This window comes from Babylonia areolata, chromosome 22, assembly GCF_041734735.1.
Source record: "Babylonia areolata isolate BAREFJ2019XMU chromosome 22, ASM4173473v1, whole genome shotgun sequence".
In the NCBI taxonomy this organism is placed as follows: domain Eukaryota; kingdom Metazoa; phylum Mollusca; class Gastropoda; order Neogastropoda; family Buccinidae; genus Babylonia; species Babylonia areolata.
This window is the reverse complement of record NC_134897.1, coordinates 42,153,128-42,180,955: the sequence shown is the minus strand read 5'-3', so window position 1 is coordinate 42,180,955 and position 27,828 is coordinate 42,153,128. Positions and strand designations below refer to the sequence as shown.

Here is a 27,828-nt window from a genome sequence, read left to right as displayed (position 1 = left end):
AGACATGGCTGCTCTTCTGACAACAGACGAAGAAACGGTATGTTTTTGATTGGTTTGTTAAGCTGGTTTGTAATGTTACGGTTTGAATTTTGCAAACTCTTAATAACCAGGAACATCCTTTCTTGTCATTTGGAACAAATAGTCTTTTGCTGAACTTGCAGGTGCCTAAAAACTGACTCAGAGAAAATGGAAAGCGCTCTCACAATGAGGGCTCTGTCTCAGAATCAGAAGCAGACCAGTCTGCCTAATAATTAAGTGAATGCAATGGACGTCTTGACATGGTCATTTAAAGACAGGTTCCAAACTCGTACACCAATAACCAGCAAGCAGACCTTTTTCAGAGCATCTAATTTTTTCCCCCTGTTCAAGTTGTTGCATAATTTTCTTGGCATTCGTTTGTGTTTCTGGCGCAAGGTAATAACTCGTGATGTTTTGTTTTTGTTTCTTGATCTTTTTTAACAGAACAAATAAGACAACTGATCATGGCTGCTTGAATTTGTTAGTGATGTTTGTCATGAATACACAACCCCAACGCAGCTTTATCGTCTGTTGGAATTATTTCCATTTTTTCTTCTTGTTCAGTGTTGATTCCTGGAAATGTTCGCTGCTTCATGAGAATCCTGCATCGTTTTAGTATTCATCCGTTTTTATTACATAGCATTTAGTTATTAGTTATTATGAAAAAGGCATACATGTATCATTTTATGCTAAATCTAGTAACTTTCCAGAGTGGTGACTGCATATATTTGACTCTGAGGTATGAATCTATGGTTATTTGGTATATCATAGTTTCTATTTCATTGCCCCAACTATTTCCATGCAATGCCCATTTGCTTGGATTCGTTGTAAACTGCTACCACGAGTTTCAGTGCTATGATCATCAGACTTGGGTAGCCTTTCCTCATGTGGTGGCAGAAAGGTTGTTCTCAAGACAAACCATGCTATACATAATTCTCAGTTGAAATTAGTGTGAGCAAGCTATAGGACATGGGTCAAAAGTACACCCAGCCCCTGCCAGACACTGAGACAGAAGAGCCCTTTCAGACAACTGACATAGATATGATGATAATAGCTTTAATATGTCATAAAGATGAATTGCATCAATTTGATCATGTGTAGTGATCAAAAGTGGACATTTCACCAACACACACAGACACAGAAAAAAGAGAGCATGATTAAATTAAAGAGGAGCAAGAATCATATAAGTTTATGTAGAACTGAAAACATTTCAGTTCCATATATTTGCTTTAAAACTTTGCAATTAACAGTGACTACATTAGTACATAGCAATTATTTGTAAAAGTATTTTGAAAACCAGGATGCTAACAAAACATTAGACATATTGGACATTCATCCTACATACTGTCAATATTTTCAGCTAAAAAGAATATTATTTTTTTTTAGATTAAAAGAAAGTCCAGCCTACTATGCATGCAGTTTCACACATACTCGCTTGCAAGGGATTACACATGCATGTGCACACACAAGTGCATGCGCGTGTGCACACACACCTACACGCACACACACCTAGATCCAGTTTGGAGCCAGAAACACCCATCGCTGCTTGTGCCCATGACATGTGGAGTGATGGCCTAGAGGTAACATGTCCGTTTAGGAAACAAGAGAATCTGAGCACGCTGGTTCGAATCGCAGCTCAGCCACCAATATTTTCTCCCCCTCCACTAGACCTTGAGTGGTGGTCTGGACGCTAGTCATTCGGATGAGACAATAAACCGAGGTCCCGAGTGCAGCATGCACTCAGGGCACGTAAAAGAACCCACAGCAACAAAATGGTTGTTTCTGGCAAAATTCTGTAGATTTCTGATGTTCAAGTGTTTCTTTGTCTACTGTGAGTGTCCCTGATTTGGGCTGCTTGAATAGTTTCCTGGCGAACTGAAAGGGGTCTTGAAAGAAGCAGTCTTGTTTCTTCTTCTTTTTGCTCCTTTTCCTCCTTGCTGATTCTGCTTTACTGAGGGCACTGTGCTTTGCTTTCAGGTCTTTCCAAAGTTTCTGTCGGCCCTGCTTCTCAAATTCTGAAGCTGTCTTCATCGTTTTCTTGAGTTTTCTTTTTGCATTTTGGATGTTGTCCATTTCTCGTTGTCACCTGGATTTTTGATGAGGTGCTCTTGTCTTTGGTGCTTTCACTCCATAGGTTTCCCGACAGGCTGCGTACACAATATCTCTGTAGGTGGCTGATTTGTGTTCCAAGGTGCTCTTTCCTATCAGTGCATCAAGTTTTCGAACAATTTTTTGGTCCATCTCTTCCCATTCTGTTTTTGCACTTGCAGGTGGCAAGTTTAGTTTCTGGCGTTTGGCTTCAAGATCTTGTACAAATGATTCGTCTGAATTATCAGCGTGGATGTCCTTGGCACTGTGGTTTGAATCCTGGCCTTGGTTTTCTGACGTCCTATCTGCTGGTGCAGTGCGCTGCTGAGCATTTGTCAGATTCTTCATACAACCCTTTTTGGTCCTGTGGATCTTCATGACATGATCAGTGGAGAATTTCCGCCCACAGACACATGGGAATTCTATCAGTTCTGAAATCATAGTCTGTTTACCATTTCCAGTCGTGATTCTGTTGGCGCCAATAGATTCATCATTCTCTTCCCCTTTCAGTGAATCCTGGGAGCATCTCTTCTTTGAACAACTTGTAGCAATTGATTAAGGGTAAGGTGGGGTGCCAACCCACTGAACCCAAGAGTCTAGTCTTTCCCAGTGTCACTAGGTCTTTCCCGAACGTCATTCAGACTGTTCCTGAAAGTCAATGGCTTACTCATGTCTCAGTGATAAGAAACTTTAGGGAGAGCTGGACAGTACAAGGTCTTAAGAAGCCCCCCCGCAGTCAAGTGTTTCAGCCCTTAACTCCTTATACTCTAAGGGTGTACCAAATCAAAGGTGAATGGATGATATGATCAAACTTAAAATTATACTGAAAAAGTGAAAGGTATTTCTGTAGTTTAATGATTAATGTTAAACATGACATAACTGACTTTCTACTCCAGGTACGAGTTAACTTGTACCACGATTACTTCCCCAGTGGACCAGGTAAAGGTATTCTTGTACCAACATGCTATTCTAGTTTAATTTATTCTTGCTTGGCACAGTTTGCGTTCTATATCTAAGCTGAACCATAAATGGATTCCAGAAATGTGAAAATGAAGCTTTGTTAGAGTGGTCAAATCAAGAATTCTCCATTGGTTTTTGCAGTTTCAGCGAACCACCCTAATTTAAAAAAAAAAAAATTTTTTTTACTGCATTGGTTTCATGTAGTGCGAGCCTAGGGTAGGTGAATCAGGCATGCAGTTGTGGGGTAGAAGGGGCTAATGCAAGTCTGTAAATTCTATACTAAATGCAGGTTCTAATGACAATAATGTGCTGAATATTTTGTAACATTTTGAAACTGCATGGTATATATAAAATGGAGATTGTTTTGTTCATTTTGTTTGGTTTGCATGATGTAATTTTGGCAGGTTGATTTGTTTTGATTGTTGTTCTTATGTTGTTCCCTGAAAATATGTTCCCATGAACACAGTATATGAACAAAGCTATGAAATATAAAGAATATTTCTTTAAAGCCATGCATTGTCCTATTTGATTTTTACACACACACACAGAGTCACACACACACACACACACACACACACACACACACACACACACACACACACACACACACACACACACACACACACACACACACACACACACACACACACACACACACACACACACACACACACACACACACACACACACACATATTAATATATTATGTAAATATAAAGATTACTTAAGTGTGTGACAGAGGGGTTAAAAATGCTTAGAGTGATGCCTTAAAACAGAGGAAAAAATCACAGATTTTACTACATAGACCCTTCCTCAGATCCAGCTGCCTGACTAAGCGCGTTGAGTTATGCTGCTACTCTGCTAGTCAGGCATCTGCTTAGCAGATGTGGTGTAATGTATATGGATTTGTCCAAATGCAGTGAGCTTCCTTGAGTAACTGAACTGAACTATGTAATAAATACTGACAATAGTGACATAAACATTTTGAAAATCTGTCACAGCATCACAAAGTCAATATGGGTCAATGAGGTTCAAGTACTTGCTTGTCATAATGTCATGTAGACCCAGAATGACATGACAGTAATCATTTTGGTGATTCATATCACTCCTACTTGAACTTAAAATTTATTTTATTTTTTTTTTTTTACTTCTCCTATTTCTACATACAGAACTTTAGAACAGTTTGATCAGAAGTCAGAAAGTTTTCTTGCTGAATATGTTTCCAGTATCATTATTTATCCTGCTGACTATCAGCTTGCATTGTTGATTCTGTTTGCTGACCTCAAACCAAAGCAGCTTAAGCAGGGCTAGAATTTTTTTTTTTTTTTTTTTTTTTTTTTTTAGTTCTGGAGACAAGTGGATGAAAAAAAAAAAAATCCTGTCCTCTCAAATTACCACTTGCCTTCCCTATTAAGTAAAGAGATGGTTCATAAAAGTAACTACTTGTCGTGTAATGACAAATCAGACGAGAGAAATGATGAATAGCGATGATGAAGAATCTTTCATTCTTCACCATCTGAGCTGTCTTCCGCTTTACTCTTTTTCATCATGTCTTTCTGCACTTCTCATGTGAAGTTCACTTTTTTCATCATGTCTTTCTGCACTTCTAATGTGCAGTTCACTTTTTTCATGTGTGCGATCACAAAATCGTATCAACAAACAGTTTTTTTCAAATACTGATTTTAGAGCAGACTCAGCAGACTTTTCCTATCATTGGTAGATTGGGGGATGTGAGGATGGGGGGGTGGAGGTGTTCAGGTAAAAACTGGAGGGCAGAAGAGTGAATGGTCTGCACTGAAGCTGACTGCTCAAGTCACCCTTTCACTGACACTAAAAGACTGGTTGTCCAGTGAACAAGCAGAGAGAGCATTTTCGCTTGTTCACCAGAAGGTTTATTTGTCCCAGTAAGTTGGATGGGTGGATGTTTTGAGCCTAGTAATGATAATTGAAAATGAAAAGGTACTGTCAAAGGAAACACCAAATGTTGTTCTTTTCTGTTACAGTAGTAGGTACCTTTTCTCTTTACCTTTACTTTTTAGTCTGAGTTCGCAGGAAGAAAAAAGAACGCACAACCCCCCCCCCCCCCCCCCCCCCACCCCCAAAAAAAAAGGTTAAATGAAAATGAGTTTGCGATGACCAGAGCAGTTTTCTGGGAGAGATGAAAGAGTCACTGGATCATTAAAAGGTCAATTTCTTTTTTTTTTTTTAAAAAGAGAAGAAAAAAAGCAGTATCAAAGAGCAGCAAGGACAGTGTTCATTGGTTCACTGTGTGTGTGTGTGTTTGTCACTTTGTGTTTATGTGTGTGTGTGTGTGTGTGTGTGTGTGTGTGTGTGTGAGACTGAGAGTGTGTGTGTTTGTACATGGCTCTATGTGTATGTCTGTGTGATTGCAGGTGGTGCAGCAGTTTCTGGAAGCGGTGAACAGGGAGCGTGTGGCGCACCACCAAGGCGCTGTAACATGGGGCCAAGCCATCAAGTTTCTGATGGCCAGAAAGTTCGACCTGAAAAGGGCCTGTGACTTGTTTTTTGCTCATGAGGTGGGTGCTGTGCTGCTGTCTCCATCCACTAGCCGCTGTTGTCTGCTTTTGATCTTTCATTAACCTTCAGCCTTGTCAGCTTCAGTTGCCTTATCATGTGTCTGCTGTGCCATTTACTGGAGTTGCCTTCAGACAGTGGTAAACACTAAAACAGTATGGTTGACCAAAAATGTCAAAAGGATTAATTGGCAAGCTGTCTTCTTGAAAAGTGCTGATGTTGGTGTCTCGCTAGTTTAAAGAAATATAAAGTGGCTTAATTAAAAAAAAAAAAAAATTGTTGAGGAGTTGTTTGTTACTATGGGTTGTTTTATTTTTTATATTAAGTGCATGTCACCCTGTCAGGTCATAGCTAGATTGAAAGACAGATTCATATGCTTGACAGTTATGTGGGTGAATAGAAGAAATTAGTTAATGCATATTAAAATCATGATAACATAAGGGTTATATTATCAACAGGCTGGTTTATATAATAACCAAATAAGATTCAGTGGAAATGACTTTGGAGTGCACTTCCACTTACTTCATGCAGGTTACCGAGTGCATGCAGACTGTGTTGGAAAGTAATTTGATTCAGTCATTTTCTTTCTCCTTTTTTGTTTTCTTCTTAACAGTAACTATTTTGAAAGCATTTTGTTTGTCTGTGTCATACACAGCACCTTATGGCAAGGGTGTATTTGTAAACCATTGTCATACAATACTGACACCGTTTTTACTTTCAGTTGTGAAAATTGAGGGTGTTCAGTGTAGTTTGATTTGAAAAAGATGCCTGATGATACCTGACCTCTGGCAGCAGTGAGATTCTCAGGTAGTTGCTCTTAGTGTGGTACAGGTAGTACAGTCTTTGTCTTCACAGAATACCAGAGAACAAGAGGATCTGCAGTTCATTGACCCTTCTGACAGACAGCTTCAGCGAGAAGTCAACACAGAGAAATTTACTGTGCTGGTAAGTTGTTATTTTGTATGGGGTGCTTCGTGTGTGTGTGTTTTTTTGGGGGGGGGGGGGGGGGTACTTTGTGTATGTAAGTGTGTTTGTATGTGTGTTTGTGTGTGTGTGTGCATGCATGAATTTGATACATAAAAATGACTTCGTTTACCCATTCGCTCAAAACATTTGTTTTCTTCATCTTTCTGTTGACAATGATTCGCTAAATGATCATTCATGATCTTTGTCATCAAAATCATTTTCAGCTCATTATGGCAGTGAATATGTTTGATGAACTGAACTGCATGGTTTATACATAGAACACGTTGACCATGCAGATTATACAGTATTAATTTTGAATCACTTTACATGATCTCTTTGGTCATTTTACTCACACATGAAGCTTTTTTTTTTTTTTGAAAGAGGTAGTTATTAAGACCAAATTTGAAAGATGTGAGTGCAGAGGTTTGACGGAGCAAAAGAGTTCATTCAGAGTATAAAGGTCCAGAGAAAGAGCAGCAACGTACTGGGGAGTGTCTGAATTTAGGAACGTGGAAACAATGGATCTGAAGCTAATAGCAGAGAACAAGGTGGGGGTGTATTGGGGGAAAGCAGTCACACACAGGGATAGGGGAGGGGCAGTTTTGTTCACAATCATAATTTGTTCACATTCATAACATAAGAGCACTGCATCCTGAACTTATATTTTGTTGTGAAGTCATATTGTGGAAGAAAGAAAGAAAGAAAGAAAAAAAAAAAAGTGTGTTCTCTTTCTCAGCCTGGACGAGACCGATCAGGTGCTGGGTTGGCTCTGTTCACTGCTCGTCTCCACCATCCGCCCCAAACAACTCACCAGGTGGTGCTGAAGGGGCTCATCTACCAGCTGGATGCTGCACTGGAGAGGTGCGTATGTGGTGTGGGATGTGGGTGGTGGGTGGGTGGGTGGGGGGGGGGGGGGGTTAGTTTGTTTCAGTTTCAAGAAAGTGTCAAAGTGTGTGGACTGATCCATATTTGCTACACCACATCATCTGTTAAGGAAAAATAGAAAAAGGAGGAGCAGATACCTGACTTAGCATAAACCCAGCATACTGGTCAGGCCTTGAGCCTAACCTTGGTTTGTGTAAAACCTTAACATGAAATGATGTAAGTTCATAAACAAAATCAGCAAACAAGTAAAAACATTTAAAAAACCCCAGAAGAAATGGGCAGGTGCTGTGCAGTTTGCATGAGCGGGGAGTGTTTCTGTTTTATAAGGATTTCCAAATTGGCATTTTGGTGCTATACCACTGGACCCATTCTGCACATTTTTCAGTATTACAAGTATCAGTGAAGACAAGCATGTGAAGGCACTGTTTGATGGGGAGGAGGTGGTGTGAGCGAGAGGAGTGATTGTATGTATTAGAAATGTTTGTTTTGAGAAAGCCTTGTTAAGTGTTGTAGATTTCTTTCAGTTCCCCCCACCAAAATTAAAATCAGTAGGGAAACAAATGGCATCTGATTTTGTTTCTCTCGTTTCTTTTTCTTTTCTCGCCTGCTTTTTGACTTTAATGCTTTTTGATATATGCTGTATTTCAAAGTTTTGCTGACTTAAAGTTGTACAGTATTTCTTGTTTTAGGTACAGATTTTTCTTTGTACGCTTAAAAAAAAAGTGTTACATTAACATCATTCACACTTTCTTTTCAGTTTTTGTCGTTGTATATTTATTTTCATTTGTTGGAATTATATTTACCCTTCCAGATAAATATTAACCACTGCTTGTGTTTTTTCTTTCTTGTTACTTTGTCCAGCTTTGACACTCAGAGGAACGGGCTTGTCTTCATTTACGACATGACAGATTCGAAGTACGCTAACTTTGACTACGATCTCAGCATCAAAATACTGTCATTACTAAAGGTAACTGAAATAGTTACGTATTTTGTATTCCATCTGTCCTGATCATTTTACATGTATGATCGTTGAACATGCTTTTGTAATGAACATGAAGGCTTTACTTTGTTTAATGTAGCTATCTTTGTAGACGTTCATTGTAAATGTTAGTTCAGTGTGCTCCTTTCAGTAAACATGAAATTTTATTTGAAACTTATGCTTCTTGAATCATATCTTTAAAATCATTTTGATCATTGGTTTCTTGATGCTTTTTTTTTCTTTCCTTTTTTTGCCTCATCTGAGGTGTTTCAGTGACGTGACTGTCACATCACTCTTCTTTGAGTCTGCCACACACGTCCCTTCCACAGTCACACCCACGCTTGTTCTCTCACAGCCTTGCCTCTCCTCTTCAAATATTTTTCAGATGTAGATCAGTCCCTTGTATTGATTCTTTTTGAAAATTTCTTTTCAGGGAGCTTATCCAGCAAGGTTAAAGCGAGTGTTGATTGTAACTGCACCATTGTGGTTCAAAGCTCCATTCAAGATTCTTCGTCTCTTTGTCAAGGCAAAGTTGAGGGAACGTGTAAGTATACTGATGATGTCTTTCTGATCACAGTGGTAATTAAGAAAAAAAGTCTTGAAACATATGTATGCACAGCTGAATGGTTATGCAAAGATTCTTGGTAACATTTTTAAATTTAGTAAATGCCGTGTGGTTTCTGAGGTTGTTTTTAACCTTTTGCCTGCTGCTGTCAAGTATGATTGTCAGTGAAAGGCTGTTACTTTACTGAGATTTAGATTTTAGGTCAATATGTCTAGTCACTATTCTTCATTTGAATTTCAACATCATAGGATTGCATCACCTGTTTTTCAGCAAAATGAATAACATGAATGAAATGTACACAAAAAAGTAGGAAATGCAATTAAAATTGATGCACAAAAGTTCATCAGTGAAAGTGTTCAAGACTTGCAGAAAATGGAGGTTGGCTCGACATGTTTTTTTTTGTTTTTTTTTCATTTGCAGTAAATTATGTTGTCCCCTTATTTTGTTGACTAAAAGAATCAGTCTTTTTAAATTTTTTTTTATATATATCAGAAGAATGGTAATGAGAAAGGATCAGTCTCTTCATGTCTAAAGATTAGTACTGACACTGTCCCAGCATGCACCCTCTTCCACTAACCCTTCATGCACTTAAACTCCCTGCCCCTCCCCACCACCACCACCTCTTGTACTTACACACACCATGCATGTCCCCACCCCCCAACCCCTTCATGAACTTAAATTCTCCATCCATTCCCACAACCACCCCCTCATGTATTTAAAACCCTATGTCCCACCCCACCACCACCACCTCATTTTTGTTACAGCCTACCCCCTTCTCACCACCACCCCCTCATGTACTTAACCCCTATGCCTCTCTCCACCACCACCCCCATAGGTATTTAACACTCTGTGCCCCTCCCCACCACCACCACCACCCCTTTACTTGACTGTTATGCTTACAAAAGGTCCGTGATTCACGTCAGAAAAGAACAGCATTGCCCCTCATGTCACTCTGGGAAAGAGATCACAACATCCACATATATTTTCTGCGGTTCCAGGTGTACACGGTGAGCCTCCAGGAGCTGAACCAGTATGTGCCCAAGGAGCTGCTGCCCAAGACGCTGGGCGGGAACCAGGCCTCGGTGCACCCCGTGTGGCTGCAGCTGTGCCGGGAGGTGGCCACGGGGCTGCACCCGGACATGGACACCTACTTCATGGCTCCCAAGGCACCCACCGCCTCCTCCAGCCGGGGGTCGTGCAGCTCCGTGACCCCGTCCTTCTCCAGTGACACGGACCAGTTCATCAGTGACTTTGACTCTGTCAGCTCCAAGGACACGGTGCATGAGAAGCACAACCATGAGGACCGGGAGAAGGAGAAGGGCGACTGGGACCACAAAGATGACCTCAACTCCAAGAAGCGGAGGTCCTCCACCTCCAGGCGCAACTCGGAATCCCGCAAGCGGAGCTCTGAGTCGGGGACCCTGGACCACCACCATCACCACCACCACAACCACGCCCACGAACCCCCGTCGTCGGAGAGCTTGCCTCGAAAGAAGCGCCCCCTGTCGTCAGGGTCGAACATTCTGGACGATTCCATCCACATGCCAGAGAGCACCGGGCTGACCCTTGACATGCTGGTGGAGCATGTACGGACGGTGAAGAAGAAGGGCTTGTTCAACGAGTACGCTCACATCCGCATGGAGCCGCATGCTGGAACGTTCAATCACTCCAGGTGGGAAAGTTTCGATGTTTTTTCTTTCTATTATAAACTGTCTGGCAGTCACACAGTTATATGCTGTATCTTACATTAAAAAAAAAATTCTTGGTACAAATTCTAAAATCATTAAGTGTTTAGAGCATAGATTGCATCATCATGTCAAAAATTAAAACATTTATGGAAGGTTTTTTATGGTGTGTGTATGGTGTGTATTCTACTATTTCATTTATCTGATCCACTTCCATGAATCTAATCTGGGCTTAGAAATCTACCAGATGAAAATATATGTAAAGTATGATGACCCTTAGAATAGAATATGAAAATTGTTCACACATATTAGATCAAATAATAAAGGCAAAGTCACCCACATAAAAGAACTGACGGCAGCAAGAGAATTATTATGTTTGACAAAATGCAGGAGAAAAATCTGCTTTGGTGTTCAAATAAAAAGAGAATGCAGACCTCTTGATAAAATAAAAATAAAATGCAGACCCTCCTCCAGCCTTCCACCACTTCCTGTACCCCTAATGGTGGCGCTTTGCTATGGTGATGTGCTCTCTGTTGTGACAAACAATCACCCCCATGAAGTATTAGTATCAGTACAACTTCACTGATACAGTGTCAGTAAGCACCCCACCAGCCTGCTACTTCATTTAAAGGAGAGGTGGTTAAAGAAACCACTGCTGAACAGCCTGTCCCTTGGCTAACACACCATCATCAGCTCGTAGCTCAAGTTAGCACACAGCTAATATTCTGCAGCACCCACATAGCTGACAGGGCAGTCTTGTGCATCTGCCAAGGATGTAGACCTGCAAATACCAGGTGTCGCATCCTTTGTGTTATTTATGAGCCAGTGACAGTTGACAGAATATTACATTATAATTTACAGTTGATGTGATAATGAGTTATGATGTAATTCTAAAGTACTGTTTAGAGCTCATTTTTGTTGGCTACATGTTACAATGGATAACCATGGATTGAAATTCTAAAGTACTGTTTAGAGTTACCATGACTGTGTATTACAATTGATATGATAACTATGGATTAAAATTCTGAAGTACTCTCTGATTGTAATTGTAAGAAAGGTAAATTACTTTATGGGGTTCTGAAGATGTCAGACATTGAACCTGACTGCGAAATCCTTGATGTTCTCAGAATGTGAAGTATTGAATTTTACTAACTAGTGTGAAACATTTGATGTTTTCAAATACTTCAGCACAGTAAGTAACTGTGGTTGGTTGCTGCCAGGGCACGCCACAACTTGCCAAAGAATCGCTACACTGATGTGCTGTGTTACGATCACTCCCGAGTCATGCTGCCCATCATTGATGGAGACCCCACTTCAGACTACATTAACGCCAACTATGTGGATGGCTACATGCAGAAAAATGCCTATATATGTACTCAAGGTGAGGAGCTTGGCTGCCTTGGTGACTGTGTTAAGAGGTCTAATCCTTTCACCACTTGACTGGTCATTGTACCTCTCAAGTGGATTCAGTGATCAGTTTTATTATATCTGTTGATTTATTGATGGAATTTAATGTATAGAGACTGGATGCTGGAGAATGTTTGGGTGAAGATGGTAGAAGCCAATGACTGTTTTGTTGTTTGGGAACTAATTTTTTTTTTTGATTGAGTAGATTGACTGTACCTTAGTATATAAAGATGAGAAAGAAAAGCCAGTTGTTTTCAGTCAACATTGGTAACTATAATCAGTATAAAACCAAGAACAGTGTGTTGTCCCTATGTATACAAAGAAGATTATGAAATGCCCAACATTTTCAGAATTGTAATGCAGGTGTTGGAATACTTCAAATTCCTGCTGTTTTAACCCGGTGTTCGGTTGTCTGTGTGTGTGTGTGTGTGTCCGTGTCCGTGTGTCTGTGTGTCCGCGGTAAACTTTAACATTGACATTTTCTCTGCAAATACTTTGTCAGTTGACACCAAATTTGGCATAAAAATAGGAAAAATTCAGTTCTTTCCAGTTATCTTGTTTAAAACAATATTGCACCTCTGTGATGGGAAAAAAAAAAGAAGCCTAATTATATGCAAGCTGCATTTACTGTTATATTTATATTTTTTGTTTTCTCTAAACTTGGCACTTTGACCTCTTATTCTGACATAACAACAAGAGGAGTCATTATTATCATTTTTTGTTCAAACAGGAACTTCTTTTGCTAAGCATGGAATTTTTATTTATTTTGCAAACGTTTTGGTGCAGATAGTAAAGAAGGGAAATTACTCTATAATTAATGCTAGGGGACTTAATTTATCACAAGTGAGTCTTGAAGGCCTTGCCTCTCTTGTTGATTTTTGGTTTCTCACAGTATCTGTGTTGAAACTAATTTTGCTGGAACGCATCCATTGGTGAGATATTCTATGAAGCTGCTTATCATTAATGTGCATAGATAGCAACATGCAGTTTATAGTAAACAAGCCATTCTGGTTGAAAGTGGGGACACGAAATCATTTTGATGTCTGATATTTTGTACATTTTGGAACAACCGAACCATTGTATTGAGATGTTTGTTATGTGAGCCTGTTTAAACACTCCATTATCTTCAGAAAATAATATTGTTTTTTGGCTTCTTTAACTTCAAGTGGCTGTATAAAAACAGAAAAGTAAAATCTTGATTGGTATTGTTGGTGAGAATATCTGTTAAGGACTCCGGGCAATTATTTTTTTCATTTCACACAGTTATATTGTGCTTCAGTTTACGCTCAGCAGATTAGCATTTTTGTCACAATAATTTTGATATTAAATCAGCATGTTTAAAACTCCACATGTTTTTGCTTTTGTTCTTGTTGTTGGTTTCCGCTTCAAGAAATTAGCAAACTGAAAGTGTTTATTATCTTGAATGTCTGCTTTCAGGCCCGCTTCCTAAAACATTTGTGGATTTCTGGCGCATGATCTGGCATCAGCAGTGCCAGGTGATTGTCATGACAACCAGGTAGGTTAGTGTGCACTGCATTGTCTTGTGTAAATGCTGGCACACAGGTGTGTCATTGTCACTGTGAAGTAGTGTGGCTGTGCTCATATGTGTATGCAAGTTAGATAAGCTACCCTCTGTGATTTGGTCACAACTTTTGGTGAAAGTATGTGTTCAATAAGGGCTTTAGATTTTGAAAGAGAATATGCCATGATTTTTGTTTCAAGTTAAAAAAAAACAAAACGACCACCACCACCACCTTTATAAATGCAGTGGAGGACTCGCACATCTTCATATTTATTAATTCATTGGCCCATGTGTGTAAACAAAATGAGTCTGTAATAAACCTGTTTTGGTTGTCCTTTGTGTGTGTGTTTGTGTGTGTGTGTGTTAAACTGTAACACTGCCATTTTCTCTAGGATTGCTTTATCTTATTTTAAATTTTTTTGGTTATTTTATTTTTTATTTTTAAAATTTATTTTATTTTAATTTATTTTATTTTATTTTATTATTATTATTATTATTATTTTTTTTTTCCAATTTTTATAATTTTTTTTTTCTGAAGGCCTGACTAAGCGTGTTGGGTTACAATGTTGGTCAGGCAGCTGCTTGGCAGATGAGGTGTAGCGTATATGGATTTGACCGAATGCAGTGACGCCTTCTTGAGCTACTGATACTGATACTATCTTGAAAAAATATGGCTTAAAAGTGGGGAAAAACATTTTCTGCATATTCCCATTTTCATGACAGTGCACTAACGGGAAAGGCACAGGAAGCTTTTCTTCTCTCTTTGTTTGTTGAAATCAAGCCTAGATAAATTACACTGTTATTATTATGTTGTTTCTTGATCAATGATGAACTGTTTTGGTTATTTTTTCTTCAGCATCTGAATACTGAAAAGTGGGGCTGCTGAAACTGAGAAATGATTTTGTGGTTAGGTCTGGTAAATTGAGGTACGTGCATGTTTATATGTGTTCTTTGCTTTTGTAATGAGTTGCGCAAAGCTTGCTTCATCGCCTGCCTTGTTTGCAGAACGATAGAGCGCCAGCGTATGAAGTGTGGACAGTACTGGCCCAACGAAGAACACACGGATGAGCAGTTTGAGGAATTCATCGTCTACAACAATTCCGTACAGTCTGTCAACAGTTACAATGAAACAAAACTCATTCTTCACAATACTAATGTGAGTTAAAACAATAATAATAATAATAATGGTATTTATATAGCGCTGGATCTTGTGCAGAGACAAATCAAAGCGCTTTCGCACCAGTCATTCACACGCATGCATAACTCTAATACTGCAGAAACTAAAGACAAGGAAGGGCAGGCAAGGGAGGCTATTTTGGGAAGAGGTGGGTTTTAAGGCCAGACTTGAAAGAGCTGAGTGTGGAGACTTGACGAAGCGAAAAAGGAAGTTCATTCCAATCGCAAGGTCCAGAAACAGAGAAAGAGTTGAATGTCTTGACTAGCCTTGCCTGAAAATAATTGGATTTGTGTGTGTGTGTGTGTGTGTGTGTGTGTGTGTGTGTGTGTGTGAGACACATTAATGAACATTTTCAACAAATGTATAAATATTTCTGTATGATTAGCTTGGAAAAGGTAAATTACAGGGGTATGCGTTGGATCAGCTTAGAACCCTACAGATGTGTGATGCTAAAACATTCAAGAGAATCTCTTGAAGCTACTTTTGAAGTATAGTAAGTTTAACCTTCAAAGATAGATTTGTGCAAGCATATATATATACATATGTCTGAACTTACCTAGTTCATGAATGGCACTTCCTGATTAGTCCTTGATACATAAAGTACATGAGTTGGAGTATATCCATTTTACATAGATTTCTGAAATAGCATTTAAGTCCTGCTCATTTTACTTTTTCCCCTCAGGCTTATTCACAGTTTATTGGTTTTGCGTGTTTGTTGAGTTTTGTCCTTTTGTCTGTAACTTTTTTTCCCCTCCTTTTTTTTTTCACTCATTTTACTTTGTTTTGGTATTAAGACACACCCTTTGGTTAATTAAAGCCCCCCCCCCCCCCCCCCCTCATGGATCCCGGCCACAAAGAAATGTTAGAGTGATTTCTCTTTTTTCTCCCGACTGTTGCGGCGTGGCAGACGGGGGAGACGAGGGAGATCACCCACCTGCAGTTCACCACCTGGCCGGACTACGGTGTGCCCCCGGCAACGGGGTTCCTGGACTTCCTGTTCCATGTGCGGGCGGTGCAGGAGAGGGCCACCCGCTCCATGGGGTCTGCGTGGACAGGACACCCGCTGGGCCCTCCCATCGTGGTGCACTGCAGTGCTGGCATCGGCCGCACAGGTGGGGGAACATTGTGTGTGTGGGTGGGTTGGTGTAGGGGTGTGTGTTTGTTTTTTTTATTTTTTTTTTTTACTTTGATTGGGTACATTTGTAGAAGTCTGGTCAGCTATATACACAACAGAGGGACTTACGTGCGTAGCTTTCTACACAGCGCGCATTGCTGCTGCTACTGTGATGGTGGTCCTGCACCCTTGCCAGCAGCTGGTCTTTGCTCAGGTTGTTCCAGCCAACTGCTGTTCTTAGGAAGAATGAGTTCTTAAATTGTTCTGTTCTTGTTTTTGGAACCTCTGATATTCTGTTCTTTTTCCTGACTGACCACTCCACAGTGTTGCTGGAGACAGAATCAGCAAAGCACCGAGGTTGAATGCGATGTCTGCTTGTTGCTTGTTCTTTGGTGAACTGGCCAGGTGGTATGGCCGGCACCGACCCCTCAGCCACTCAGTTTAAGGAGAGACGGTGGTCTTGACATCTCTCTTGCAGGCTTGGAAGCTGTAGTTCTTTCAGCATGGTTGAGACACAGCTGGGTTCTTTGTGTGTGTGTGTGTGTGTGTGTGTGTGTAACACCGATGCCTGAGACAGAACCAGCTGGTTGAACAGTTGGAAACTCTTTTTCTTTTCAAGTCAAACACCAACTGATTCACTGGTGTACTGCTGTCCAGCTCAACTGCTGCTGAATACTGTTCGAAAGCTTTTATATGCCCTTCTATGATTTTAACGTATATATATATATATATGTGTGTGTGTGTGTGTGTGTGTGTGTGTGCACATACAGATGCTCTCATGAGCAGCCTCAGACACACACCACTGTGTGTGCATGTGTGTGTGTGTGTGTGTGTGTGTGTGTGTGTTGTGAAGAAGAATGCATTGGAGAAGTGTCACACAGACCTTTTCCTTTCCTTTCTGTTGTTCTTTGCTTTCCTTCATTTCTGCCTTGCCAGTCCGTTCACCTGTAGTGTTTTGCAAGAAAGTGGCAGTCGTTTTCTGGACAAGCTAATGAGAGGTTCCTACTATGTTGTGTTTGCTTTTTGTTTGTTGTTTTCTGCCTCGGATATGTGAGTTGTGTCCTGGCATGTTTGGTTTGTATTCCTGTTATACATAATTTTATGTATTGTATATTTATGTTTATGTTCTGACTCCTGTTGTTGTTGTTTTTTTATTAGAATTTTCTGACAGTTCATTTTGGTTTTTGCAAAGGATAGAGAGCTTTTGGTTGATAATATATTATGTAAATGTATGTGTACCTAAAGCACACTCGCATACATATGCACAGTACCCACGCACATGTTGCATACTTGAATTAGAATGCAATAACAGTGATAAATATCCGGGTTCATTCCATGTCTTGGAAGTCTTGAAAAATGATGGGAAAATGATAGAACCATTTCCTGGGCTGGAAAAGTCTTTTAAAAATATGTTTTGCCCTTTAAGCTCAGGAAAAATGTTGGAATTTTAATAAAATCCTTAATCAGTACCATTTGAAAAACAGGTTAATCAGTTAATGCATTAGAAAAAAATCAATTGAAAAAATTAAACAGATGAATTCGAACACTGATACTGGGATATCCACCAATCTCTTTTGTCACTGGTGTTGCAGAACTTTTTTGTTTGATATAGAAATTTTGTTGTCAGGTCAGGTTATGGTCTGGAGAAAAGTATGGAATTTTGTTTGGTCATATTTGTGGGAACTCTGCTTTTTCATGTATGCGCAGCAACAATGATGAATGAATAAAGGCATGTTATTTAAGTATTGAGATGTATGATGTGTATGATGAGTGTTGAGTTGTGTGTGATGTTTTTGATTGTTATAATCATTATCATGTTGTGTGTGCAGGCACCTTCATCACCATGGACATTAGCCTGCGGCGGCTGGAGGACGTGGGCACCGTGGACATCCCGGCCACTGTGCGCCGCATCCGCAGCCAGCGTGCCTTCAGCATCCAGATGCCCGACCAGTACGTCTTCTGCCACCTGGGGCTGGTGGAGCATGCCCTGCGCTGTGGCCTGCTGCCTGACAAGGAGCCCCTCGTGCTGGAGGACAGCGAGAGTGAGAGCGACTGAGGACCTGGGGGCTGACGGGTTCAAATCTTCATCTCTCGAAGCGAGGGTGGTGGGTGTGGGTGGGGAGGAGCTCATGGTCTAGAGGTTGTTGTTAGTGTGAGGATACCACCAATCTTCCTGGAGGGAGATGATAAAGACCATGGTCTAGAGATTGTTGTTAGTGTGAGGATACCACCAATCTTCCTGGAGGGAGATAATAAAGACCATGGTCTAGAGGTTGTTGTTAGTGTGAGGATACCACCAATCTTCTGCCAGGGAGGGAGATGATCAAGACCATGGTCTAGAGATCGTTGTTAGTGTGAGGATACCACCAGTCTTCCTGGAGGGAGATGATAGACCATGGTCTAGAGGTTGTTGTTAGTGTGAGTGAGGATACCACCAATCTTCTGCCAGGGAGGGAGATGATAAAGACCATGGTCTAGAGGTGGTTGTTAGTGTGAGGATACCACCAATCTTCTGCCAGGGAGGGAGATGATAGACCATGGTCTAGAGGTTGTTGTTAGTGTGAGGATACCACCAATCTTCCTGGAGGGAGATGATAAAGACCATGGTCTAGAGGTTGTTGTTAGTGTGAGGATACCACCAATCTTCCTGGAGGGAGATGATAAAGACCATGGTCTAGAGGTTGTTGTTAGTGTGAGGATACCACCAATCTTCCTGGAGGGAGATGATAAAGACCATGGTCTAGAGGTTGTTGTTAGTGTGAGGATACCACCAATCTTCTGCCAGGGAGGGAGGTGATCAGGATCATGATCTAGAGATCATTGTTAGTGTGAGGATACCACCAATCTTCCAGGAGGGAGATGATAAAGACCATGGTCTAGATATCGCTGTTAGTGTGAGGGTACTTTCAATCTTCCAGGAGGGAGATGATAAAGATGATGGTTTAGAATCGTTAGTGTGAGGATGCCACCAATCTTCTGCCAGGGTGGGAGATGATAAAGATCATAGTTCAGAGTAGTTGGTAGTGTAAATCTGAAGGTTCTGGTTTTAAAATGTGGTGAACATACCTATCTTCCAGGGAGGTGATGAAGCTCATTTTTGATAGTATGAAACAGTAGGTTCTGGTATCCAGGAAAGCTTCTCTGTGGCAGTGTTGAATGTTGCATACACACCTGCAATAAAAGCAAAACAAAACTAGTACTACTGGTCCAGTATGACAAAAACTCGCAAAATTGGTTGTGAGTGACATAGAAATTTAAGCAAGTGATCTTTCCTCATTCCACTCTCTCAGTTAAATTTCCCCAGAGCGCTGACTGGTAGATAGCCCTGAAAGGTATGAGGCATCAGGGCAGTGGTGGTTGTGGTGGCAGGGATCTGCAGGTTACCCATAACCTGTCACTCAGTGTGTCAGTGGGTCAGCCCTCACATAGCCTTCCTTCTTGGCTGAGCCCTCCCATAGCCTTCCTTCTTGGCTGGGATCAACACAGGCAGGTTACATTTTGTGATGTGAGGAGGACTGTCAGGTGAGAAAGTGAGAGAACTAGCTAGTGTGAATTCTGTAATAGTGGAGCTGTGAAGTGCCCATTACTCTATCAGCTTTGTATTGGTTGTATTCCAAGCTGAGACAGGATTCTTCTTCTTCTTCATTAAGTTGATTGATGAGCGTTGCTTGGGCTTTAGCTTTTTGTACTAACTTGTGAGCAATGAGGCTTGTTTTTCAGCACCTTGCTGCCTGACCTGTTAGCTCTTAGATCTCTTCATCAGCACTGTATTTGAATCCAGAGTTGTTTTGTTTTTTTTCTTTTTCAAATTCTTCTCTACATTGGTGAAGAGACCCTTAGCAAATGAAGTTTCTTCATCGCATTCTGTTTTCAGTATTAATAACTGTTATTGACCTGGCGCCGGTACGGAACGATACAAAACAAATGTTGTCTCCACAACAGCAAGGGATTTACTGGTTCTTGCTCTTGGAGAGAAAAACTTGTGGACCAAGGTTGATCAGTCGGGAACAGGTGTGAGAGGGCTTGGTATCAGGTTTTATAAGGAGTCATTGGAATTAGTGATGTGTGTGTGTATGTGTGTGTGTATGTGTGTGTGTGTGCATGTAAATGAGGGCACACATAGATTACTGTTTATTCTGTTTATTTTGTTTGTTGTGGTTATGGGAAGTAGATTTTTATGTTTTGAAATTTTGAATGGAGAGGCATCGTTCTAAACTCAAGCTGGCTGATGATGCTACAAAAAAACAAAACTGTTGTCCGTCTGAAGTGAGGAATATATAGCCAGTGTTTTGATTTTGTATCAGTTTTTTGTTGTTGTTGTTGTTTGTGCAGTGCACTTGGATTTGAACTGCTTACAACTGGCTTTCTCACATACACTCATGCATGTTGCTGCATGGGCTCACAAAATGTTTTATCACCTGAGCCTTGACCATTAATAGGGGAAGAAACCGGTGATGTGGGTACACTGCTTGCTGACATGGGGACTGGAAACAGGAACTTCAGACACCAGAGATAAAAGTTACCTTGGTGTGTTGGCCAGTGTTGCTCCAGCATGCTACAGTTGGTGGGCCAGGTGGCAGCAGGTGGGGGCGGGGAGAGAGCAGGAAGCAGGCAACAGGGAAAGCATGAGGAAAGGTTGAGTGCCCAACAGACCTGCCAACCACTGTGGTTTGAGTGAAGCATGCTCTGCTGAGCCTCAAAATGCTATGCTACTATGCTCACAATAAAAATGAGTGCTGAAGTAGTAAAAATCAAGTGTTTTTATAAAATATAATTAACAAAAAAGAAAAAAAGATTCAATGCTGTCAGTGTGAGTGAACTGAAAGGGTAAGGAGGCGGCCAGAAACACAGCCTGTGATGTAGGGGGTGCTGTACTTTCAGCCAATGAGAATTTTTGTTCTGTGGTTCGTGATTGGTCTGAGCCAATTGCAGCTCAGTTTATGTTTTACCACCACTTCCGTTCGGGAGAATTAAACTTCCCTCCAGATCTCATTGCCCTCTGGTGTTCACTTCCCACCTTGTAAGAAAGAAAGTGTTTGTGAAGAGAAAGGCTAGTGATTAATTGACATTGGCAGCACAGAAACAGGTGTCCGCACAGTGCTACCATGAAGCTTACAGCAAAGAATTGCTATTTCACCTTCTGTGAGTTCAAACCACACCCAGGGCACTGTGTGTTGACCAGACAGGATGACTTTGAAGCGGCACATGGCAGAATGAACAGTGTTTTACAACACCTTAAAATCTCCAGACATGTTTATGTGGAAAAGCGGCAAGGTGTGGAATAATTTCGTCCTTTCGGAATGCCAGAGGGAGTACAGTTGAGAGCTGGTCTGCGAATGTGAGACACTGGTTAGCTTCGCTGAAGTGTTGAAGATGCTACTCAAGAATGTTGGGGGGTTGGCCCGTCTGGTAGCACATTCTCTTCTTCTTAAGTTGCTTTGTTGATGTGTTGTTTTCGACACCAAAATGAAAAAGTCTGTCACCTGGAGCATGAAAAGGAAGCGGACGAAGACAGCTGTCATGCAAAGCAGTAGTGTTGCACAGAGGGAGTTTTCTTGGTGAATGATCCACAACAGGTCAGAATCAAAGGGTCAAGGTGAGGGTCACCTTTGTTACAGGTCTGCTGACGGGTTTCAATTGCATCTGACTCCTTGATATTGTGTTGAAGCCATGCTTGCCATTTGTGTTGTAACACTTTGTGTTTTTTGGCGGGATACTCCTCTGTCTACTTAGTTAAAGCTTCAGTGTCTTTTTTTCTGACATGTTGATAGTTCTGTGTCCCACACGTCCTTCTCCTCTTCAAAGACACGTTTGGTGTCAACACCCTGTCCTGAGAATCATTGTTTTTCAACATTTATTATGGATTTACTATTTGCTGATCACGTTACGTTTGAAGGATGATGGACAGGTAATGGGAACACCGAGTTTTCTTTGGTTCTGTGGTGGCCTATTCCTCGAGTGGTTTGCAGGAGTGTGTGTACTATGATGTAGAAAGTGGAGGAGGAGGCAGGAACATGCGTGAGGCACATGCATGCTCCATCCACTGTAGTAAGTTCTGTTGTCCATCTTTGAGGACAGTGTTTCAGAATCTCTTTTTGTTGCTCGTTTGTGTTGTTTGCAAATTTATTTGTGAGTATGTGTGCAACTGTTGTTTTTTTTTCCTGCCTGCAGGTGTAATCAAAAATGCTTGATTATATTTGTTATATATTTAGAATGTATCTTTTGAATAGTTTATTCATACTGTCTGCAGTTACAAAAGTATTGCACAAGCAGCTATGGCATTTGCATTTAATTGTTGCCTTCTTATTCATTGTAATAGTGGTTTTATATATTAAGAAAAGAAAAAGTGTGCATAATGCATTGTTGTCTATGTGTGCTTCTTTTGTATAGGTATAGCTCTATTTATGAGTGTAGTTTGGGTCACATATGTTTTTATTCTAGTCATTGTACATAAGGTCTTTGTACACAAGTCCATTGAGCAGTGTGCCAACTTGGCATTCCCTGGAACAGGGACAGAAAACTATGTTGTATATAAATATGTATACATATTGATCTAAAATATGTTTGTATCTGTTCTTTGAAACTTGAAGTCCTCAAGGGCATGGTCAGATCAGATCCAGCACTGTTCAGATATGGAACCTTTTTCAAACGTTTTTCTATTTCTTTGGTACCAGAGTAGTGTACTATATTTTATATTTTTCAGATGCACATCAACTTAATAGGATCTGTTGGTCTCTGACACATTTTTATTTGTACATCCTGTATTTAAAATTAAAACTGATGTCAGTGAGAAGGGATACAGCTTGCACATGAAAGATAACCTATATTCCTTTGTGACCTCAGTGCATTTCACATTTATCCCCCTTTGTGCTGGTTGTCAGTTTGAGAGCACAGGGGTTCAATCAGGAATACAGAGATTGTCTTAATCTGGACTTCAGCCATTCAGAATATACAGAAAATTAGCATGGCAATTTGTGACATCAAAAGACTGGATGCAGGTCTGTTAAGTGCACACGAGCAAAGTGAGGTGTTGAAGGAAGCATTTAGGACACCAGAAACTGGAAAAGACACTGGACAAGTTCACTCAACTTGCAAAGAATTTTCCAGTACAGTACATCTTCATTACCAAGTGCACCAGGGTCACAAGGAATTGACAGAATCACCACAGATGGGTGTCAGGCTAGTTAAGAGAGAGAAAAAAAAAAATCATGTGCTGACTTTGATACATTTTCTTATACTTCTGGTGTATGTTTGAAAAGTTGTATTTTCACTGGGCTTGTCTCATTCGCCAGAGTGTTTTTTGTTGTTTTTTAAAAAAAAGAAGATTTTATTTAATTTTTTTAAGATATGCACAATGAAGAAGAAACAAATTAAGATAAAAAGAGCTTTTTGTGCGGTTTGCTTTCGATTGTACTTTGTGAATCACAGTTGAAGCTAGTGTGCATGGATGTTGTAAGTTTATTTCTGAATTTTCTGAAATGTAATTTGAAGTTGTTTTTCTTTGTGTGTGTTATCTTTTTATACTCTGAAAGAGCCTGAAGATTTACCTGATTTGACTTGGAACAGTTTTGTTTGGGGGTGGGTTGGGTTGGGAGGGAAGTTGAGTGACAAGCAGTATTACGTGGTATGAAATGGCCGACAGTCAGGGTACCTGAATTCAGTGCACAGATCTGCTGATTTTATCACATCCACACAACATCTCTTCACATGATTCTTTCATTATTTCGTCTCGCATAAATGTAAATAATTACGCTAAAAGAATTTTTTTTTTTTCATGGTGACTGTACATTTTCCACATTTGTGCACTAAAAAGACTTGAACTGTAAGCCATAGTCATGATTGTACAGCTTTCATCATTAATAATTTATTGCTCCGATTGCTGGCGTAGCGGCAGTGTAGTGGTAGTTGTGTAGGCGATACGTGTGGTCATGATGTGAGTGGGATGGTTGCGTGGGATTGGATCTGTTCTTTGTTGTTCCGTGAAAAGCAGGGAGGTGGTGGGGCATTGTGGTTTTTTTCATTTTTGTGCAATTTTTTGTGGGTCCCCAAGTGACTTAGTTGTGCAATCTTTGGGGGTTACCAACAGTATGTTAATGGTCAGGTTTTTCACTTCATTTCCCTTGTTTGAAAGAAGAATGGATTTCCAGTTTTGTTACATACAGATATGGGTTGTGGTGTGTGTATGAAAAGAAGAAACTGCCACGATCTGGACAGCATCTCAGCCCCATAGCAGGTTGTATAGTTAAGTAAGAAACTGTATCTTGGGCCTTTGTATTACACTTGAGTACAAATGTGGATGTGCAGTAAACAGCACAGACTTACGTTGTGGGAGCAATGATTGGTTTATTATTTTCATAAAGATCACATAAAGATGTCTTTTACTTTAATGAAAAAAAAAAAAAGAAGACACTCGGGCAAAACCTGCTCAGATAGTTTTGGCTTGGTGTTTTACCCCTTTATTGCTGACCGTTGGTGAAACTGAGATGAGTGTGGCATGGGCTTTCAGTGCAGTGTACTGGTCAGTGGTTTGAACAGTGGTACTGCAGCCCACAGAAGAGGAAGTCCTTATAAAGCATGACCACCAACATCCTGACCTGTAATATCTTGTATGTCAGTGATGTGACTGCCCTTCACCGATGACATGCATGCCTTGTCAGTAGCAGTCAAAAGGTTAAAGCATGGCACCGCTTGATTTGTGTGTGCATTGTGATGCCATGCAGTGAGTTGGTGTTATTGTTTTATATTTATATATAAATATATATATTTTTTCTTCTCAAAATGGTGGTGTTAATCTTAACGAAAACATGTATTTTATGAATAGATGGACTGCATGAAAACCCAGCTGAAGTGCTTCATTCCTCAGAAGCTGATCACGATTCAGACGTCATCAGTGGTCAGGTTTCAGTGTGACCACAATGTGAGCACAGAAAGCTCAGGTCTTGGCAGTTAAATCTGTTGGGGGAGACTATAACTGCAAAGCCCAGTGTGGAGGCTGGTATACATTTTATTAATACAAAGTCTTGAAGCCCATGTTTTTGAAAAGCATTGTTTTAGCATGTGAATGGGGGCAGTTCATTAGTTCAGCTCCCCCTCCCCCCCCCCTCTCAAGCCATTGTTGTTTTGGAAGCAGGGGTGAGAAGCTGAAAGGTGTGATTAAAATGAGGACTGGATGTGACACAGGTAGTTATGGTTCGTTTCTCCTCCCCCCTCCCCCCTTCCCCCAGAACCCTCCCACCAGTCAGATTGAATTGTGTGATGTTGGCAGTTTGTCATAAGTGTATGAAAGAAGTTTCTCCCATGCCTTGCTGATCCAGTTTCCATCCCTCGATCCAAGGTATTCTGTGGACAGCTAGGTCTTGCCTTACTCACCTGGCAGACTTGGTTGCTGGCCACGATCATTTCAAACTACAGTTTGTTTTGGGTTTAACTTTGCTGTAGTGCATGAGAATAACACCACTGTCTCATGTGGAAAGAAAAAGACCAAAAATGTTGAAATGAAGATTCCAGGATATGTAGGATAAAGTTCTTTTTTGGGTAATGTGTGTTCCACTTTGTTTCCCTGTATTCACTGAATGTGTTCCACTGGTTGCATGTTTGTAAGATTTTTTGAATTTTTTTTTTTATTGACCAACTGTGATATTAGGTTTAAAAAAAAAAAAAAAAAAATCTCAACTACGGGTCTGGGACGTGCCCTTGTGAAAGATAAGTCCGGGTACAGAAAATTTTGCTTGCCTGTTCACTTTTCATCATCATTGTGAATGATCTGGAAAGGCAGATTTGTGATCTTTCTTATCACTAGGCCAGGTTAGGGCTGTTGGGTGAGAGAACAGAAAGTTCTGTGGATGTCGGGGTGTTCAGTATGAAGTAGAAGAAGTTTTGGAACTCTGTTGCTGCTGCTGCTGCTGCTTTGTCGGTGGAGGTGGGGGTGGGATGGAGGGGGTGTGGTATCAAGAGTTAGGGCACTGGGCTGGGTTGGCAGTGCTAAGTTTGGTTAGTGTTAAGAGCGTTCCTAACTGTACGCCAATTCCACAGACTTGGGAAGATTCTGAACGCAAAGCAAAGATAGCTCGTGCGGTCCCGCTCTGGTATCTTGTGTTCAACCCCATCCATACAGCTGTAGCGTGGATCTGATGTAATACTCATTTTGTGATGCTTTTTTGCAAATGGCTTGGCTGCCTGCCTGCACTTGGACAGGTTGGCACTTGTTTGGGGGGTGTGGGGTCTTTTTGGGTTTTTGTCAGTGGTGGATGGTTTAGTTGAAAAAGGGGTAGGATTTGTCAGCAATGTACCACTGTCTTGTTGATCATAACAAAAAGTATTTTTCTTTACCTTTTTTTTTTTTTTTTTTTTTTAACCTCCACATGATTTTGATAAAAAGATTGATAAAAAAAATTTCAATTGTTATGGTAATGCTTTGCATTTGATTTTTTTTCCTCCCAATATTTAGACAGTACATTTCAAAGTGATGACGCAAAATAATTGACTGTTGTCAGCGACTGTTACGGTGTTTTTAAAGAAAATGAACCAACGTAAGTCATCTGCAGTCAGGATGCCAAAAAAAGGTGAAAAATGGCAGTGCAGATGTGCTCAGTGACAGCCCAACATAAAGAATAGATTAGAAACGATGTCTGCATGAATGTATGGTAGTCATATGTGTGATAACGTAATTAACTGACCATCAGAACAGCAGAGGAGGTAGCTGCTGTCCAATCGGGGCTAGAATTTATCATGGAGAGTGTCTTACCCGAGTTACATCCCCACTTTCAGCCAAGAAGGCTCTAGGACAGTCGACATTTAGAAACAATGTAGCATTGGCATCTGTACTTAAATGGTCTGACAAAAAATGATTTACGAAGACATTGGCATGCACGGCCAAGTTAAAGATTTCAGTCAGTTCATATTGCCCTTCACACCCCTTTCTTCCCAAAGTGTATATTTTTTTTTCCTCCCCTAATCTCTCCTATATTGTTTGAGAGGGTGTCATTTTCTGATTGGTTAGAATAAGCTCCCCCACCACCATCCCCACTTTTTTTTATTTTTTTTTTTTTTTACATATATATGTACTTTTTTGAGGATGTGTAGTAATGCTTGTCAAGTGTGTTTCACCTTGATGGAAATTGACAGGATTTCATGACCCACCTTCACCTTTTGGTCTCAGATCACATGTTCATTGTTTTGCTGCTAAAACCGAAGGTGTGTCCAGGTGTGTGTGTGTTTTGTATGTATGCGTCGGTGAACAAGTGACAGTTTTCCTCTCGATACTGAAATAGGGCATTTATACATTACATATTACAAATTGAACTTACATTCTTTGATAACATTTTATAAAAAAAAAAAAAAAAAAAAAAAAGTACACAAATTCACTGACTTCAAATCAGTGATGCAAGAAGATTTTTCGGAAGAAATCCACAAGTTTCAAGATTGTGGAGTGAGTTTAGTTTACACAAAGGATATAAGTTCAAGTTAAGAAAAAGATGAAAGTAAATCCATGAATTTCACAGCAGTGTATTTAGTGTAAATCCATAAAGAGACATTTTAGCATATTCATTTTGTTTTTTGGGCTGAGCAAAGGGGAAATGTTGACTGTTGTGTTAATTGATTGGCTGAGTGATCCAATGATTGATTGATTTTTGTTTGTTTGTTTAAATGTGGTGCTTTGAATGTCTGACACATGATCATACGTTTAATTTTGTGCTTATTCTGTGCAGTTGTACATTGTGAACATTAATACCACATATAACTAAAATATGACTTGTCTGGCTTTTTTCTTTATTTTTATTATTATTTTTTTAAATGGCTTTCCTTACTTTGACCTTTAAATTTGATTTATAAAAAGAAAAAAAAAGGGGGTGGGGGGGGGACACCGACATGTGATTGAACGGGTGCACCATTTCTCAGTAGGCATGTTATTCTCCTAAACTGATTCA

General features: G+C 40.3%; 1 protein-coding gene across 1 annotated transcript; it reads left to right on the top strand.

Annotated features, from left to right (window-relative positions):
- On the top strand, positions 1-27,260 carry LOC143297464 (tyrosine-protein phosphatase non-receptor type 9-like). The gene is made up of 13 exons (XM_076609861.1): positions 1-37; positions 5,460-5,603; positions 6,457-6,546; positions 7,304-7,428; positions 8,314-8,419; positions 8,865-8,975; positions 9,995-10,668; positions 11,902-12,062; positions 13,526-13,604; positions 14,616-14,766; positions 15,695-15,899; positions 17,731-26,527; positions 26,622-27,260. Exons 1-12 carry the CDS (start codon positions 5-7, stop codon positions 17,955-17,957), a joined length of 2,106 nt encoding a protein of 701 aa, XP_076465976.1. The 5' UTR covers positions 1-4; the 3' UTR covers positions 17,958-26,527; positions 26,622-27,260.
- The last annotated feature ends 568 nt before the right edge of the window (positions 27,261-27,828 follow it).

What these genes read in the sequence shown, in the direction of transcription:
- LOC143297464 (XM_076609861.1), top strand. Translation starts at nt 5, where the DNA reads ATGGCTGCTCTTCTGACAACAGACGAAGAAACG. An exon ending in TGACAACAGACGAAGAAACG is followed by an intron (nt 38 to 5,459) that starts GTATGTTTTTGA and finishes GTGTGATTGCAG; the next exon opens with GTGGTGCAGCAGTTTCTGGA. An exon ending in TGCCTATATATGTACTCAAG is followed by an intron (nt 12,063 to 13,525) that starts GTGAGGAGCTTG and finishes GTCTGCTTTCAG; the next exon opens with GCCCGCTTCCTAAAACATTT.